The following is a 20,000-nucleotide window of genomic DNA, read 5'->3' as shown; positions in this document are numbered from 1 at the left end:
GGCGTCTACCTGTACTATCCGGTCTCCGGGCAGCAGTCCGGCGCGCTGGGCGGGAGAGTCCTGGTCCACGGCTCTGATGTACTGACCCGGACGGGCCTTCTCGCTGTGCAGGTTGAACCCGTACCCATTCGCTCCTCTCTGGATCACGCACAGCCTTGGCCGCAGCTCGCACACCGCCTCCTGGTGGTGGGAGGGGGGAACACACACACACACAGACAGGTCAGTCCACTGCAGATGTTAACAGTCCGTGGATACAGCGTTCCGTGTCCGGTAGAACCTGGTAGAACCCGGTAGAGGTACCTCTGCCTCGCGTCCCTTCAGCACCAGAGGCACAAACACAACAGAGAGCTCCATGGAGTCGTTCAGCATGAAGATGTGACCCATGGTGAACATGGGACCGCTCCGGGGCCCGAACTGCTGCCTGCCTGAGGCCCGGCTAGCCGCGTGTGTCCCAGCCGGGCTTGGGAACGAGGAGGAGAGGAGGACGGACGGACGGACGGACAGGAGCCAGGCGGGGTCAAGGGCACAGGAAGGGCCATTTCGGGAGCATTCCCTGAGTATTACGGAGCGTTCTTTTTCGGAGTATTCTCCAGCCCTGTGCTCATGGAGCAGGACAATAGAAGATGGGGGGGTGGGGGGTGACCCCTGCCCCCCCCCTTCCCCCACACACATACACCCAGTCTCTCTCTCGGGGGGGGGGACAGGAAGAGCAGAGGTAGGGCTGTATTGTTGACATCCAGGAATACGACCCAGAGAGACTCTGAGGGTCGGCTGCCTCCCTCGCATGTCACCAACGCCCACGGGCTTTATTTAGACCAAGACCCTCCACTGACCAGTCCACTGAGAGGGGGGGGGCACTGACCAGTCCACTGAGAGGGGGGGGGGGACACTGACCAGTCCACTGAGAGAGGGGGGGCACTGACCAGTCCACTGAGAGGGGGGGGGCACTGACCAGTCCACTGAGAGGGGGGGGGGGGGGGGCACTGACCAGTCCACTGAGAGAGGGGGGGGGGGGCACTGACCAGTCCACTGAGAGAGGGGGGGGGGGGGCACTGACCAGTCCACTGAGAGAGGGGGGGGGGGGCACTGACTAGTCCACTGAGAGGGGGGGGGGGGGCACTGACCAGTCCACTGAGAGAGGGGGGGGGGGGGCACTGACTAGTCCACTGAGAGAGGGGGGGGGGCACTGACCAGTCCACTGAGAGAGAGAGAGAGAGAGAGAGAGAGGGAGGGGAGGAAAGAGAGAGAGAGACAGAGGAGAGGAGGGGTGGAGGAGAGAGAGAATGGGATGACAGAGGACATGGAGAGAAAGGGGAGAGCCCCCCAAGCCCCCCACCCACCAAGAACCAAGACTCTTTCCCAGACAGGAAGATGGCTTTTGTTTAAGGAGTCTCTCTCTCTCTCTCTCTCTCTCTCTCTCTCAACCACACACACACTCTCTCTCCCTCTCTGTCTCACACACACTAGTCCTGGCGTCTCCTAGCTGAGCAGAGTAGCAGGAAAAGCCAGGCTTCCTGGGGACTCCACCTGCTTCCTGCTCTCAGGAGGGCCGTAACACACACACACACACACACACACACACACACACACACACACACACACACACACCACCCCTCCATAATGAAGGAGAAGTTGCTAGTTAGTATCCAGGTAGCTGCCAGTAAGTACCCATGGCTGAGGTCTCAATACTAACTAGTAATTAGTACTTCCTGGATACTAACTAGCATAGCGTGAGGTTCACAGCTGGTTAGAGACTCTGGAGACGCTTCTGAAGACATAAGACACCCTGGGGGACAGATGGGGCTACAGAGGGGTGAGGGGACATTGAGAGATGGACAGAGATACACAGAGGAGCAGTGAGAAAGAGATAGAGAGGGATAGAGAGAGGGTGAGAGGGCAGGAGAGAGAGAGAAGGCAGGGGAGGGGGGGAGAGAGAGAGAGAGAGAGAGAGAGAGGGGGGAGTACAGGGAGCAGTAGAGGTGTGCTGTGTCAGTAATACAGCTTATCAGACACAGTGGGAGAAGAGACACACACACAAACACACACACACACACACTCAGAGAGAGTCTTCGAGACAACAGAGGCCTGTCTCTGAGCCGAGCGAGGAAGAATCTCCCTGAGGGACGGAATCTTGGGAATCTGCTGTCCACACACAACCCAGGGCCATATCGCACTCCTACAGGGAACACTGTGTGTGTGTGTGTGTGTGTGTGTGTGTGCGTGCGTGCGTGGGATGCATGGTCAGCTACAGCCAAACTGAAAACCGTTACATCAGTGGGCGTGAACAGTGAAAACAACAGGATATTGAAGGACAGATGTCAGATGGACACAGCTCCATGTCCAACAACATTGACAAACGTTGAAATACCACTGGACAAAGGCTGAAATTGGGGTAGATACTTTAACTGGGGTAGGTAATTAAGGTAGATAATTGGGGTGTGTAATTGCCCTTCATCATTGTTCTCAGATCAGTGCTAGTTAGACCCAGTCCAGGACCAGTCTCAGGGCAGGGCTAGTTAGACCCAGTCCAGGACCAGTCTCAGGTCAGGGCTAGATAGACCCAGTCCAGGACCAGTCTCAGGGCAGGGCTAGTTAGACCCAGTCCAGGACCAGTCTCAGGTCAGTGATAGTTAGACCCAGTCCAGGACCAGTCTCAGGTCAGTGCTAGTTAGACCCAGTCGAGGACCAGTCTCAGGTCAGGGCTAGACCCAGTCCAGGACCAGTCTCAGGTCAGGGCTAGTTAGACCCAGTCCAGGACCAGTCTCAGGGCAGGGCTAATCAGTGCTTTTCTTCTCCTCCATATCAAGACCTAATATTTACAGAATGAGGGAGGAGCCTAGTGTGAGGGTACAGGAGGAGTTATGATCCAGGTTTAACAGAGAGAGAGGGAGGGGGGTGTAGAGAGAGAGGGGGGGGGGGGGGGGGGGTGGTCACCCTAACTCTAGGTGGTAGAAGACCACCGTGACCAACCACTACATAGTTTACATGCACATCCAGTACAAATCTGACACACACCCCGGACATCAAGCGAATGTTTCACTCCCTCCCTCTCTCCCTCTCTCTCTCCTCCTATCGCTCTGTTACGCTCTCTCCCCCTTTCTCTCTCTCTGGAAGAAGTGAAAAGAGCCTGAGGTAGTTGGTAGTCCAGTCCTCCTCTCCAACACGGCCCTTCTATCCCATAATAATCCTAATCCCTCTCACGTTCCCACGGCTTAGGTTAACCAAGGAATCTCAATTGTTGCTGGTGATGTTGTTAACCTGCTTTAGAAATGAATTGAGAGAGGATTACAATCATCCATGAATATACTAACATGACCACGCAAATAGGAACAAAATACAAAGAGCCAGACACCAATGACATTCGTTCCTGGAAAAGGTTCACTGTGCTGTGTCTGTGTGGCGCGTGAGTGCGTGTGTGTGTGTGTGAGAGAGTGTGTGTGCATATGCGTGTGTGTGTGCGCGTGCATGTGTAGATAACAGCAGGTTTTCCATACTGAGGGGAAGTTGTGTGTGTGTGTGTGTGTGTGTGTGTGCGCGCTGGGACAGGAATTGTTGGCTCATCTGTCCTGCATACACTTCTGCCCCCAGGCCCAAGTTCCTCACAAAGAAAGAGAAATCAATACACAATACAAGCACATACACACATGCGTGGCTACACACACACACACACACACACACACACACACACACACACACACACACACACACACACACACACACACACACACACACACACACACACACACACACACACACACACACACACACACACACACACACACCTATCCTCTCGACACATTTGTGGGGTTCATCTGCTCGTCACATCCTGAATGACCAGTTTCAACCACTTGTGGTTGTGGTTGTTGTTGTTGTTGTTTATCATGGCGCTAGGACATGCCTGTCTGTGGACACCTGCACCGAAGCCCTATGGTAGTTTCATATGAACAGGTGCAGAACTTTCCCGAACAACGGTTTTCTCTGACACATCTACACACACGAGAGAGGACTGCGCTACACACATTCACAATTCTGGCTATATTCTGTCCATCCACACAGGTTCTGTGTTGGTCTGGGTCTGGTCTGATTTAGTCTGGTCTGGATTAGACTGGTCTAGTCTGATCTGATTTAGTTTGGTCTGGTCTGGACTAGACAGGTCTGGACTGGTCTGGGTCTGGTCTGGTCTGGGTCCGGTCTGGACTGGTCTGCACTAGTCTGGCTCTGGTCTGGTCTGGTCTCCTCCTCAGGAAAAGATACCAACAGAGAAGTAGCAGTTTAACAGTTTAAACCACAAAAGGTGTGTGTGTGTGTGTGTGTGTCCCAACGTTATTTCCACAACTTCCTCCTGTGCCACAACACCAGTCTGGTTCCAGTTTGAGCCAGCTCTGTGGGCAGAGAGCAGCCGAGTGACAGAAGAACCACAGAGATTCTCTCTGTTTAGACCACAGGTCAATGATCGACAGCCTGGACAGACAGATGGTGTGTGTGTGTGTGTGTGTGTGTGTGTGGGTGTGTGTGGGTGTGTGTCTATGAACCTGACCTGGAACAACCCATCTCCCTGGTTAATCATCTCCGTAACCATCAGTGATTTGCATCCTCTCTCTCTCTCTCTCTCTCTCCTCTGGTCTCTCTCTCCATCCCTACCTCAGCTGATCTCCCGTGTCCTGTCTCTCTTTCCCACTGCTGGGTGTGAGTGCAGCCCCATGAACAAGACCACATAGAGAGAGAGAGAGAGAGAGGAGAAAGAGGGAGGGAGGGAGGGGGGGGTTGAGGTCACTGGAATACACTCTGCTTTCCATTCCCATTTCTCTCTGTCTCTCACACACACACACACACACACACACACACACACACACACACACACAACACACGCAAACGCACAGACACGCAGCTGCTTACTCAGTACCCTGGGCGGACCAGAGTCTGGCTAGCATCCTTCTCCTCTGCCCCGCCTCCTGCAGATCATCTACCCAGGACTGGCACTCCGGGCTGGGCTGGGCCGACTACTCTACGCCCAGGCTCTGCTGACAGCTCCATAAACAGGCCTCTCTTACTCATTAATTCTGTCCCGTCTTCCATTCTCTCTCTCTCTCATTAACTTTCTCTTTCTTTTATTCACGTTTTATTTCCCCCTCTCTCTCTCTCTCTCTCTCTCACACACACACACACACACACACACACACACACACACACACACACACACACACACACACACACACACACACACACACACACACACACACACACACACACACACACACACACACACACACTTCCCTCACTCACGCTCAATGACTCCAGGCTATGCAGGGAGAGAGGGAGACAGGGAGGGAGAGAGAGAGACAGGGAGAGAGACGGGGGGAGAGAGAGAGACAGGGAGGGAGAATCAGAATCAGTATTAATTTATTGCCATTGTACTTACATACATAGGATTTTTTTCTAACCCGTGGTGCTTACAGCAAGACAACAATGAAGGATGAGGGGAGAGAAAGGAGGAAAGAGAAGAGAGAGCAGTATGGATGTAGAGAGGGAGAGAAGGAGGGAGGCATAGAGGGAGAGAGAAAGAGAGAGGAAGGCAGGGTGGGAGGGATGGAGAAAGAGAGAGAGAGGGGGATAGAGAGAGTGGGAGGAAGGGAGGGGGAGAGAGAGAGGGAGGGAGAGAGGTAGAGAGAGAGAGGGAGGGAGAGAGGGATAGAGAACTCCTTTGATCAAGTGAGGGAACAACCAGTGAGGTGACACACTGAGAGGCCCCACGACGGTAGTCACGGTGACCAAGTGGAATCTGACCAATCCCACGGGAGTCTTGTGACTCCCGAGACTCTCCTTCTGACAGGAGATTAGCCAGCCAATCACAGACCCTCCTCTCCTTCAGCCAGGAGATTAGCCAGCCAATCACAGACCCTCCTCTCCTTCTGACAGGAGATTAGCCAGCCAATCACAGACCCTCCTCCAGGTCCATGGTCTGTTTTTGAGATCTGGACAACTTTAATAAGTGAATGAGAGCACCACTGGCGGACATGTTGGTTATAATCCCGACAGTATAGACACAACATGTCCACAGCAGAGATCTTTATCTAGACCAGAGGAGGGTGCCGCGTATGCAAAACAGCGCACACCTGTTCTGCTGTATGAATACTGGTCCTGACGTTAGGCAGTATGGAAGTCTAACAGCTGCCACCGCCTCGCCCTGCCGGCGTTGCTTCTCACTGGGCCCCGCGCCGGGCTCCGTCTCAGGTCCCCCGACTCACAAACACACCTCTCACACACACACGCTTTAGTCAGCTACGCCACCTAAAAGCCACAGCACTTGGGTGGCGCGGATGGGTGGTGTTTATAACCAATTTAGACGGGATACAGGGGCTACCTTAGTATTGTGTGTGTGTGTGTGTGTGAGGGGGGGGGCGGGTGTTGTGTTTCAGGGCAGACTGCAGAGTCAGCTGCCAAGCAGGCAGAGAAAGACAAAGAGCCGCCCTGAGCTCAGCTTCGCTCAGAGAGAAGAACTTAACGCTCTAAACGGGTCGCTCGGTTCCGCTCACACCGCTGAGGAGCACTTTCAGACCGTGCTCGGATACAGAGGGAAATGGATCCAACGCGTCACTCCTCCATCTGTTGAATGCGGATGGGTAATCGGAGGCCTTCATGTTTGTCACTGTGTGACCCTCCACTGGTTACTTGAGGTTAATGTAGCCAAGTCTAAGTCATAGTGAAAGTCCATTTTATTTATATAGCGTATGTTCATACAAGCAAATGTATCACACAGTGCTTTAAAGAATAAAAAAAGATAAATATAAAAAAACGAATAAAAACAGCTTATTAGTAAATGGTACAAAAAAGAAAACAAAGCAGGGGGATAATATTTGATAAAGGAAAATAGAAAATAAGAAACTTTATGTAAAAATGAGAATAAAAAATGTTTTAAATTGAGAAGATTTCATTATAACAGGTAAAGCTACATGATAAAAGCGAGATTAAAAAGGTGTGTCTTAGATCTATTCTAAAACTGACAGGTGACCAGTTCAGTGATTTTAAAACTGGCGTGATGTGTGCCCTCCGTTCTGGGGACACGTGAGGACACTGCTGTAGCATTTTGTATCATTTGAAGTTGACTAATAAACACCTGAAATGTTTCTACCCGATAAGCAGCCACGGCATCTTCAAGTCGTCAATCAATGTCGCTGCTGATGGCGGTATCACATCACAATGCATTTCAGCGATATGCTCCACGCCAACCACATCCTCTGTGTTCTTCGGCCACTGCTTCCTGTATGAAAACATCTTAAAAACTTAACACCCCGATGGACACATAAGGTGGGGCTCGAACCTACGACCCTGACGTGGAGAGTCTACTGGTCTACCGTCTGACCTCCTGGGCTAGACTAGAACACAGTAGAACACAGTCTACACATTTAGGAGGAGAGAAGACCAGTCACCACACCGTGTTGGTTCTCTCTCTCTCTCTCTCTCTCTCTCTCCCCTTCTCTCTCCTGAAGGTCCTGTGAAGTGTGCAGGGTTTATCTCTGGGACCATGCTTCCTGTTACAGTCTCTCTGACCCTCTTTCACCTCTGCTGCTCTCACACACACACACACACACACACACACACACACACACACACACACACACACACACACACACACACACACACACACACACACACACACACACACACACACACACACACACACACACACACGCACACACAAAGAGAGCGGGGCTGAGATCATGCAACCGGAGAAGAGAGGAGGGAGAGTGACTGGTGAACACACAGCACACCGTCAACACCGTCACAAACAGATCCCAAACAGATCCAGAGAACGCAGACCAACCTGCTACTGTGAACGAACTCTGACCTCATTCTGCTCTACACTGCGTTGGGGTCACACCTATGGCAGCAGGCTGGGGCGTGTGTGAGTGTGTGTGTGAGAGAGAGTGAGAGAGAGAGAGAGAGAGAGAGAGAGAGCGAGAGTATGCGTGTGTGTCTATTTCAGGGCGAGTGTCATTTCCCCCCCACCCCAGAGCAGAGTGGGTGTGGCCCCCGCCCTCATTGTCAGGATGGAACAGGAAGTAGCAGCATACTACTGGACAGTGGAGGTGGAGGGGCGGGTCGTACCACTGTGGCAACAGTGGGGGCTCCATCGGACACTGAATCATTACGCTATGGACCGGTCTGAGGCTGACTGTGATTGGTGGACTGGTCTGAGGCTGACTGTGATTGGTGGACTGGTCTGAGGCTGACTGTGATTGGTGGAGAGAGGAGGCCAGGATTGAGGCTAACCCCAGATAGCTAGCAGGGAAATTTCAAACTGGACAAACACAGTTGCAAAACACACTTGAACTTTTACCCTCTCAATAACACACACACACACACACACACACACACACACACACAGGCAAACACTAATTATTCAGAGTTACACACACACAGTGTAAACACAAATCCATGGATCCCTGTGTTGGAACACAATGTGTTGCGTGCGTGCGTGTATGTGTATGTGTGTGTGTGTGTGTGTGTGTGTGTGTGTGCGTGTATGTGTCTAACCCTCCACCCGGTCTTGTCATGCGGACCATTTCCTTTGGAACACACAACTCAACAATCAACAAAGAGCAGGGAAGGGAAAGGAGACTCCCCAACTTTCTCACACACACGCGCGCACACACACGTCACAGACGAACACTCACTGCCCTTCTCTTTTGGGCTGCTCCTCCTTGGTTAGTGCGTACGTCGACATATAAGAGCAGAGCACACACAAAGACGACCCCGAAAACCTTGATGTGACTGCGACCATAATCAATCAATCAGCGACGATAATCAATCAAACAGCGACGATAATCAATCAATCAGCATGGGTCACTGCAGAGGACTGATAACGCTGGACCGGTGTAGATCAGGACTCTGCACATTCTAGTGTTGTTGTTGTAGAGATGGTGGCTCCTCACAGGCAGACAGAACTCCTGGAGGTCTGCTGAGGAGGAGGAGCAGGGGAGAGGAGGAGGGAGGGAGAGAAGGAGCAGGGGAGAGGAGGAGGGAGGGAGGGAGAGTAGGAACAGGGGAGAGGAGGAGGGAGGGAGGGAGAGTAGGAACAGGGGAGAGGAGGAGGGAGGGAGGGAGGGAGAGCAGGAGAGGAAATCAGGGAGGGGGAGGGCAAGAGGGAGAGAGGGAGAGACAGAGAGAGAGAGGAGGAAGGCAGAGAGGAGGAGGGAGAGGGAATGCGGGCGGGATGGAGGGAGGGAGGGAGGGAGGGAGGGAGGGAGGGAGGGAGGGAGGGAAGGGTCCCTGATTCTGTACATCCAGCACCAACAATGGCAGGAAACCGGGCAGTCTGGAGGCTGCTGACCTGGGACAGACCTGGGGGGGCCGATTAGAGGCTAGAGGCCAGGGCCATGGGTTAGGGGCAGACCTGGGATTCAGGCTGGGGACTATTACGGCCAGAATAGAGGCTCAAGTTGGCTGGGTTTAGAGGTTAGGGGTAGAGGCTAGGGCTTGGGACACTATCCATCAAAGCAGCAAAAGCACAGTCTATCACTATACCACAACAGCCTCTACTATTAACTACAGGTTAATCCTTCATATGAGGAGCCGTCATAAAGAGCTGACTCCTAATCTGTTATAGACATCAGGAGATGTGTTATTCAACAGGACCAATGTTGACTTGAGTGACTAATGACTGAATAGCTGCTAAAAGCTATCGTCAACATGGCCAGGTTCTGTGTGTGTGTGTGTGCGTGTGAGTGCGTGCATGCGTGCGTGTGTGCGTGTGACTGTGTGTTTTGGCTTGGTCAGCTACAAGACCCAGAACTGGACCTTGATCACGTTTATTCTGTCTAGAATGGCCAAGACAGAGACCGGAAAGTTGAGTGTCCGTCCACTCCATCTCTGGTCGGTCTACAGCTCAGCACAGAGCATATTCCAGCGTGTGGGTTTATTTATTTCCTGTGTCGTGCTCTGGTCTTGTTCACTGCACCTGGCTCAGTCACCTGGACACGTGTGTGTACACTAGACTCCATTCTGCACACAGGAATTCTGTACAGAAGTAAATAGTCCTGTCAGTAGTTATCTATGAGGAGAATCTGACAGAAAGCCCTGGTTCAGAACCTGTTTGAGCTGAGGGCTGTGGTCTCTTCAAACACACACACACACACACACACACGCACGCACGCGGCAATATCTAAGCCGTCCTCCTCCCACATGATCAACAGAGCTGACGAGCTGCAGTCTGAGAGACGCGCTGTACGCTGTCTCATAGTAACAAGTAGTCTACACCGTAAACTTGCTGTCCCCCGACAACGAAGCTCCACCCCTTTGTGACCATGAAGCAGCGGGAGCCGGTGTAAACATTAAGAGCCGTCTGCAGGGTCTGAAGCAGCAACACTGAAGCAAACTTCAACGGGAGCGCACAGGAAGAAATCCCACAATGCCCTGCGAACACGATGCAATGTTTCAACACCACCGCTGTATTTTTTTTTTAACTTGTCGCCTCTAATTATTGGTACTGATCCCAAACTATTTAAAAAGTTAAATCAAGCACAACAACTGCTCACGGTTCATCATCTTTGCTGTTTACGAGCAGCCGGGTTTAGCCGATCTGCTAATCCTCGCTAGTTTCCTAACAACGCCCCATTCACATGACGGCATCCCCAGCCAAGCACAACTGCGTCTAAGTAAATGTGTAATCAGTTAGCTAGCTAGACACAATGGCTAGTCAACTAGAGATCAGGTCATCTCTGACAGCTTGGCTGGATGTATTAAGACACGTTAGTAGCCTTGGACCATTTGAGATATCCTTTTACTAGCCGAGTTGGAAAGTAGAAGGGCCCCTATATGCATTGGCAATGGGAATAAAAAGAACCATGGCTAGCACACCTAGTGGTGAGCTCTGGTATATCTTGTGTGATGGACGCACCCACGCGCCAACTGACAGATGGACACTCTCAAGAGGGCATTTGATGGTAAATGGTAAATGGACTGCACGTATATAGCGCTTTTATCCAAAGCGCTTTACAATGGCCTCTCATTCACCCATTCACACACACATTCACACACCAATGGCGGCAGCTGCCATTTAAGGTGCTAGCCTGCTCACTGGGAGCATTTACGGGCTCAGTGTCTCGCCCAAGGACACTTCGACATGTGGACAGGAGGAGGCGGGATTCAAACCCACCGACCCTACGATCATTGGACGACCCACATACGATTTGATCAGGTGGGGGACGAACGAAGCGTCCTCTCTACGGCAAGCCAGAGGAGGACAGAACAACGCCCTTCTGGAAACTCTGTAATGAGCTGCTCTGCAAAGATGATTAGAGGCTGTCTATCCTGAGGAGAGGGTGAGAGAAAGAGAGGGAGAGAGCGAGAGGGAGAGAAAGAGAAAGGGAGAGAGAGAGAGAGAGAAGAAGTGGGAGAGATAAATAGCCTGGACTTCTGCAGAGTCCGACCGCTCAGGAGTCTATTACAGCGTAACTTGTTAACCACCTGAGCTGCACATGCTGTCAAACTTCATCAAAAAAAAAGGAAGCGCACGCCGCAGCACGGTGGCCCTCAACCAATCACAGTCCGTTTCCTGTCACCGCCAGAGCTCTGGTTCTCCTGTTATTAGGCTTTTAACAACAGCCTTATGTAACCAGGCAGGCATTCAGCTTTATCCACTCACTCCCAGCCTCTCCGTGCCTCCCACCCTTCCTCCTACTCCTCCTCCCAGGCTCTCCTCCCCCTCCTCCTCTTCCTCTCCTCCCACCCTTCCCTCCAATCCTCCTCTCAGCCTCTCCTCTCCTCCCCCTCCTCTTCCTCTCCTCCCACCCTTCCTCCTACTCCTCCTCCCAGGCTCTTCTCCCCCTCCTCCTCTCCTCCCACCCTCCCTCCAATCCTCCTCTCAGCCTCTCCTCTCCTCCCCCTCCTCTTCCTCGCCTCCCACCCTTCCTCCTACTCCTCCTCCAGGCTCTCCTCCCCTTCCTCCTCTTCCTCTCCTCCCACCCTCCCTCCAATCCTCCTCTCAGCCTCTCCTCCCCCTCCTCTTCCTCTCCTCCCACCCTTCCTCCTACTCCTCCTCCCAGGCTCTCCTCCCCCTCCTCCTCTTCCTCTCCTCCCACCCTCCCTCCAATCCTCCTCTCAGCCTCTCCTCTCCTCCCCCTCCTCTTCCTCTCCTCCCACCCTTCCTCCTACTCCTCCTCCCAGGCTCTCCTCCCCCTCCTCCTCTTCCTCTCCTCCCACCCTTCCCCCTACTCCTCCTCCCAGTCTCTCCTCCCCTCCCCCTCCTCTTCCTCTCCTCCCACCCTTCCTCCTACTCTTCCTCCCAGGCTCTCCTCCACTTCCTCCTCTTCCTCTCCTCCCACCCTCCCTCCAATCCTCCTCTCAGCCTCTCTTCTTTCCTCCCCCTCCTCTTCCTCTCCTCCCACCCTTCCTCCTAATCCTCCTCCCAGGCTCTCCTCCCCCTCCTCCTCTTCCTCTCCTCCCACCCTTCCCCCTACTCCTCCTCCCAGTCTCTCCTCCCCTCCCCCTCCTCTTCCTCTCCTCCCACCCTTCCTCCTACTCCTCCTCCCAGGCTCTCCTCCCCCTCCTCCTCTTCCTCTCCTCCCACCCTCCCTCCAATCCTCCTCTCAGCCTCTCCTCCCCCTCCTCTTCCTCTCCTCCCCCTCCTCTTCCTTCCCTCCTCTCTGAGCCTCTGTCCCGTCTCCCAGTCTCTCTCCCGTCTCCCAGTCTCTCTCCCGTCTCCCAGTCTCTCTCCTGTCTCCTAGTCTCTCCCAGTGTCTCCCAGTGTCTCTCCCCGTCTCTCCCAGTCTTTCCCCATCTCTCCTGCCTCTCAGTCTCTCAGAGGAGTCTAAACAGGGAGTGTGTGTTGATGTGGTCCTTTCCTCAAAAGCAGCACAGGAGAAAAGCGTGGGCAGCCAATCAGAAGTGGGCAGCCAACCAGCCAATAAGCACAATGAGAACAGAGGCAGGTCACAGAGGTCAGATACGGAGAGAGAGAGAAAGACCTGGCAAATAAACAACTCTAAACTACCTCTGAGGAGAGGTAGGAGTTTAGTCTGCTAGTGTAACCTGGACTAATATCTACTGTAGCTAACTACCTACTGTACTTCTATAGAGTAAGAGGGAGGAGGAAGAGAAAAGAGGGAGAGAGAGAGAGGAATGAAGAGAGGGATGAAGAGAGGGAGGAAGAGAGTGAGAAAGAGCAAGAAAGACAGAGAGAGAGGGAGAACATGAGAGAGAGGGAGGGTAGGCTACTTTGCTAATCAGACACACCCTCCACCCTCCCTCCCTCCCTCCCTCCCTTCGTCCACTCCACTGCTCCTCTCAGAGAGAGAGAGAAAGAGAGAGAGAGAGAGAGGAGTGTTTTACTGCCTGGCTGGTAAACAACTGAAACGGCCCTTGGGAACCAATCATTGACTAAGTGCTATTCTCCATTCTCTAGTCTCAGCTGTTTCACAAAAACACAAACACCCCTGTTAATTAAATTCCAGTCTTATCAATATGTTACCCCCTTTCCGTCTTTCTATGTGATAGAATCTTCCTATTCGCCTTATTCACCTGGCAGCCATATTGGTCAGTCAGTAATTGGGGGTGCGGATGCGGAAGTGCCCGTTGACTTCAATGTTAAAAGTTCACTGTAAAAACACCAAGAACCAAAATAGTCAAAATAACAGGCTGAATACACTATCGGGGTTACAAACTTTTTTTCGGGGTTTTCGCGTTTGGAAATACATGGGAGTGAATGACCCATAAATGGGAGTGAATGCAACTATTTCCAAATGCGAAAACAACGGCAGTGAAAAACAATCAGAGTCTGGTAATGATGAGTTTGTAACCCCGATAGTGTATTCAGCCTGTTATTTTGACTATTTTGGTTCTTGAAGTGGTGTTTTTACAGTGAACTTTTAACATTGAAGTCAACGGGCACTTCCGCATTCGCACCCCTGATTACATCAGACTGACCTGAGGGGAATAAGGCGAATTGTGATTGAATGGTCCTATTGTGAGTGATCTTCCTAATCTGATTCTCAGTTCATTTTTTTACAACCTCTGTGAAACTTCTTTCTAATCTGTTCCCATATCATCAGTCTGTTTAGAAACATATTTTGCTCTGTGACATCACTTCCCTGTCCTGTTTGTCCCTGAGTGCACGTCACTATAAGAGATCCTGTACTGTTCAGTCCCAGTATTCTGATGAGGGAAACACTTCCTGTTTCAGAATCCAATTTGCAAATCGTCCTTTTAGAATAAGGTCAGATTCATAGTCGACGCAAACTACATAAGCTTCGCAAGGCCACGCAAGATCTCGTTGCGTCCTTGCGTGTGTCATGACGAAATTTGTCACTTGACGCAAGCGATAGTGCAATTCCTTGTGTTTGCACAAAACAAAACACAGAACGCAAGCTCTCGAGTCATGTTGGAGCTTGCGTTCACAACGTAGCTTGCGTTGTTTACGTCGACTATGAATCAGGCCTAAAACTATTGTCTTTGTTTGAACCCAGCTTGAATCGACCACTCACGTGGTCTCTTGATTCTCTAACTTAACCAAGTTAGATTTCCATCCATACCCCCACAACCAACACTCCTTTAGCCTTTCTTTTCCACCCCTCCTCTCTCCTTCATCTCTCTCTCTCTCCTCTCCTCCTCCGCCGCCGTCATCCTCCCGTCCCCTCTCACACACACGCCGCTCCGCCGCCACTACCCCATCGCCGCGGCAACCACAGACGGGCCGGGCCGCCTGGTTTCCGGAAAAAGGCGTTCCTGCGGCGTCAAACCATTGTGTTTTCTTCAGAGAGAAAAGGCCAACCCGTTGAGTGACTGGTGTGTGTGTGTGTGTGTGGGGAGGGGGGGACAGTGTATTATGTGTGTGTATGAGTGAGACGGTGTGTATTCTGGGTGTGTGTATGGGTGTGGGACAGAGTATTGTGTGTGTGGGAGAGCGTGCGTGTGTGTGTGTGTGTGTGTGTGTGTGTGTGTGTGCGCGCGCCTGGGCCACAGCGAGAGGACAGAGAAATGCCGGACAGGATGCAGACAGCAAATTCCAGAAACCGAAGCGACAAACACACCCCAAGATCCTTGAACACTGAATCCCAGCCATGTCCTCACCGGGATACAATCACCACTGAGGCAGAACCAACAACTGAAGCTTAATAACACAAACAGGTTGTTCTTGTGTTAACAGTATGCGTTTAATAGTTAATAACCAGTTAGAACAACCTGTCAACATTCTAGATGAAACGTCAGTGAATTGGAAATTTGCACGCGCTAGCTTTCGGGGTAATATTGCCGTTTTTTCCCCGGAGGTGGTCACTGGTGCGTCAGAGAACCCAAGATGGACGCCAGTGAGTAAGCAAGGTGCCGAATGACGCAGGGTTACCAGCTCTGCAATAGTGTACACTCAGACCACACACTGCGTACTAGATTCAGGCGGTTTAATGACCTTGTACTGTAGGACTAGTGGCCCAATGGTACAGAGCCCCCTGGCCCTGGGGACCAAACCCGGTTAACTGGTACGTAATGACCAGACCGGGGGTCATTACGCAGTAACCAAGCCGGAGCAGCCCAAGAGAGAAGGGCAGTGTGTGTTTGTCTGTGACGTGTGTGTGTGTGTGTGTGTGTGTGTGTGTGTGGCCCCAGGGGTAAACATCCGGGGCTCAGTGGGGAGCACAGATGTTCCAGAGAGCCTTCCTCCTTCCTTTCCTCAAGAGTTGTAATGACGCTCACACGTTCCTGATGTTAGCATGTTAGCTGGACATTAGCTAGCATGTTACAGCATGTTATCTAGCTGTTAGCATTTTAACTGGCTGTACAGTGTAGAGAAGACCGCTCTCATAATGGCATTTTTCTTCATTATGGGATTGAGACACACAAATCAAGACACCCAAAACTATTTCCCTTGTTGATTCATGTGGCTTTTTTGTGTTACAGTTCAAAAACATTTTCTTTCTTCTCTCTCTCCCCCTCTCTTTCTTCAACCTCAATGTCTCAACCCCTTGATCCCAGACCGCGGAAAAAACAAGACATCACAAACACAGTGGTCTGGTCCCGGGTGTTGGTCACACAGCCTGTCATTATCGCCTCGTCAGAGTGAGCACTCCGCAGACAGACATGACCAGGGGACAGCTGTGTCACTCTGAGGCTGACCTCACAGACAACACACGACCCTGTGGTCTCTAACCATGACCTGTGGGCCTACCGGCGAGAGGAGCCTCCAGAAACGGATACACAGAGGAGAGAGAGAGAGAGAGAGAGAGAAGGAGAGAGGGGCAGAAAAGGAGAGAGGGGCGGAAAAGGAGAGAATGAAAGAGGGACAGAGGGAAGAGAGACAGACAAGGCAGAGAGACCGAGAGAATTAAAAATATGAAATAGACAAAGACACCCTGTCACAGGGTGAGCCCCAGGCTGTTTGTCCTTTTTCCTACCCCCCCCCTCCCAGCAGTCCACCCACAACAAATGTGCGGCCAACTGACTGTCCTGCCCCGAGGCAACCCTGTCAAGGCTGGCACAATAGTCAGGGTGGGCACTCTGCTAGCAGCTGCACATATTAATGATGTTATTGCCACACTGCACACCCCTCTAACAGAAGAATAAAAGCTGTGTGGTCAAAGACATGGTGAAAGCAAGCAGACCCTTAGATAAAGTCTTCCACCACTAAGGTTGGACAGCATGTTGACGATCGTGGGGCAGTGAAACAGGGTTATTAGGTCTACAATGAAATTAAACAAGGTTGTAATGTAGGCCTAATGAAACAAGGCTGTTGTTATAATAACCTGTTAGCTGAAAGGGTTACTTACATCTGACCTATACTCTCACGGTGGTTATAACAGTTCTGAATAGCCTACGACACAACCATGTAACCAGAGAGCTGTGATCAACCGCCGTCTCACCTTCTCAGAGTCGAGGCTCAGCAGTTTCTCCATGTGGCCGTCGATCTCCCCGTTACTCTCCGGGACGGGGGTCGACTCCCTCGGCGTCCCGTTAGGGGTCGACGCTCTCGGTGTCCCGTTAGGGGTCGACTCTACCGGTGTCCCGTTGGGGGTAGACTCTATCGGTGTCCCGTTCTCGGTCATCACGTCGTCGTCGTCGTCCGACTCGTCGCGGGGTACCGGAATGCCGTCCGTGACATACTCTTTGAGACATTTCATGTTGTGTTTCTTCAGCAGTTGCTCGGTGTCCAGGTCGACGACGATGAGCTCGAGCACGTCCGCGGTGGCCCGGATCCGGGAGACGACCTGCTGGTGGCTCTCGCTCTCCACGTTCTCCCCGTTCACGAACACCAGCCGGTCCCCCGCGCGGAGCCCCGACGTTTCGGACGGACTGTCGGGCTCGACTAACCGAATGAACTGCCCGGTCTTACCCTTTTCCCCGTGGAGGTGGAAACCGTAGCCGTTGTCCCCTTTCTCCAGCACGCACAGTCGCGGGCGGAGGTCTTCGCTTTTGCTTGGCATCGTGTCGGTTTCGCTCGGATTCAACCTGTTACCTGGAAGAAGTCGGTCGCTCGCTCGCTCGCTGTAAAAAGTGACAGGACAACTTGTGGGATGCTGAGCACGAACGGACGGTACCCCGTCGATACAGGAACCTCCGCCCCCGGAGAAGAGAGTTTAGAAAAAGGATTCGCCGCCGCCGTGAGGAAAGCTCCGTCCGCGGTTTGTCGTGGTGATTATAGCCGTGTCACCCTTTCATTCAAGAGTTCTCTCTCAAAGACAACGCTCTAAAGGGGAGGACACTTTCCACCGTCAACGAATCTAGGCTCCTACACTACAACTCCTAATGACCCGAGCCCAACTTAAATCTGGTACAGAATTAAACTCCGTGGCTTATAAAGGACAGTGACGTTTAAACGGAGGACAGGTCATTGCACCAATCCCCACCTCGCCTCTGTGACAAGCCTTTCGAACCCGTGAAAGAGGGAGGCGCATACCTCATGATGTGGGCTATCTGGATGTTCAGCGCTCGGTATGAAACGTATTGGCCCATGGTCTGCTCTGTAGGCCTAATCGGACAAGGGCTACTGTATGAGTATGGTCGCTATATGCAAACGCATGGTACATTCTTATAGAGACTATGTGTTGGCTAGACTATTAGAGACATTCCATCGCTTACACTCTTGCGTTCCCTCTCTCACAGCCTACATACTTTTTCTCTGCCGCAGTGGCCACACTCACATCTCCCTCCCTCCCTCTCTCTCTCTCTCTCACTCACAGACGCGCACGCGCGCGCGCGCGCACACACACACACACACACACACACACACACGATGTGGTGAGAAGACCTGAACCACACAGGTCTGAATCTGAACCACACAGGTCTGAATCTGAACCATAGCCTACAGGTCTGAATCTGAACCATACAGGTCTGAATCTGAACCATAGCCTACAGGTCTGAATCTGAACCATACAGGTCCGAATCTGAACCATACAGGTCTGAATCTGAACCACACAGGTCTGAATCTGAACCACACAGGTCTGAATCTGAACCATAGCCTACAGGTCTGAATCTGAACCATACAGGTCCGAATCTGAACCATACAGGTCTGAATCTGAACCACACAGGTCTGAATCTGAACCAGACAGGTCTGAATCGGAACCACACAGGTCTGAATCTGAACCATACAGGTCTGAATCTGAACCACACAGGTCTGAATCTGAACCACACAGGTCTGAATCTGAACCACACAGGTCTGAATCTGAACCATAGCCTACAGGTCTGAATCTGAACCATACAGGTCCGAATCTGAACCATACAGGTCTGAATCTGAACCACACAGGTCTGAATCTGAACCAGACAGGTCTGAATCGGAACCACACAGGTCTGAATCGGAACCACACAGGTCTGAATCTGAACCACACAGGTCTGAATCTGAACCATACAGGTCTGAATCTGAACCCTCAGCCCAGCCAGGTCACCAGCCAGAGGATAAAGATGGTTTAATACATTATCATTCAGTGTTTATTGAGTGATTGATTGACTTAATAGATTGACTGCTTGATCCATCATAGTGATATTTTGTTATGATATAGTCTACATTCACATAACAGTCAAAATCCTTCAACGGGAGAGTTGTTTTCCAAACAGATGGGATTCAAAACACCAGCCTTGGGTCTACCCCTATAGCCCAATGGGGAATTCTTTTGGAACTGGGAGAGAACGCTGTGAGCTTTTCAGTCAGATAGGGAACTCTGCTACGGGTTCTTCTGAGAGAGATTCATAGAGGAGCAGGAAGAGGTACTCTGAATCCTGTTGGCTGGACACCAGAGGTGTGTGTGTGGGGGGGGGGGGGGGGGGGGGGGGGCTGGCTGGGTGCCAGGTAGGCTACAGGCAGGTAATTAATGTACTACCAGTGCTACCATCCAGTGTCTGACACACACACACACACTGCTGGTTTGTCACACACAGATTGAGATGTTTCTTGCCAATTTTAGATCTGTGCTAATTGGCAAATCTGTCATGACAGTAAAACACAAACTGAACTGATGTAGCCTGGTCCTTGACTGAAAATGTTATAAAGCGCATTGTGTTGCCTCTGGGTATGAAATGCGCTATACAAATAAAGCTTTGATTGATTGATTGATTATAAGAGATTCTCTTAAAGTAGCCTACAAAAAAATACGCTCACCTTCGGGTGTGTTTGTGGGTGCTGAATCCTCAAAAATAATATAGTGACAAAAATAAATGTTCGAGGACAGCACTCCAGATAATATATCTTTTAAATTTGCCACACAAACGTTTCAGGCCAAGCCCTTCTTCAGTGTGTTCTAGCAGAAAAACTTATGGCAAATTAAAAAGATATATTATTTGGAGTGCTGTCCTCGATTATTTCCCTTTGTCACTATAATAGAGACTATCCCCTATAAAGGCTTAATGAGTGTCAGGGAAACAATACATATTTGATTTAAAAATGTGGTTTTATGAAAGGCACTATTATCATTATAAACGCTGCCACCTAGTGGCCAGTTAATGCCAGCGCAGCATACATCCCACCACAAAGATTCCACACAGACGAGGGAATAAGACACACGGCAGCATAATCTACATTACAA

General features: G+C 51.4%; 1 protein-coding gene across 1 annotated transcript in view; it reads right to left on the bottom strand.

Annotated features, from left to right (window-relative positions):
• Nucleotides 1–17,730, bottom strand: part of nherf1b (NHERF family PDZ scaffold protein 1b) — a 27,366-nt gene extending 9,636 nt beyond the window's left edge. The window contains exons 1-2 of the mRNA XM_084449006.1: nt 16,848–17,730; nt 10–180 (exon numbers count right to left, since the gene is read on the bottom strand). Coding sequence (XP_084305132.1) covers nt 10–180; nt 16,848–17,408 — 732 coding nt within the window. The 5' untranslated portion in view covers nt 17,409–17,730. The remainder of the gene's footprint in view (nt 1–9; nt 181–16,847) is intronic.
• Between the last annotated feature and the right edge of the window lie 2,270 nt (nt 17,731–20,000).

This window comes from Borostomias antarcticus (assembly GCF_949987555.1).
Source record: "Borostomias antarcticus genome assembly, chromosome: 14".
NCBI classification, from domain to species: domain Eukaryota; kingdom Metazoa; phylum Chordata; class Actinopteri; order Stomiiformes; family Stomiidae; genus Borostomias; species Borostomias antarcticus.
The sequence above is the reverse complement of the archived record's forward strand: the minus strand, read 5'-3'. Positions and strand labels throughout refer to the sequence as shown.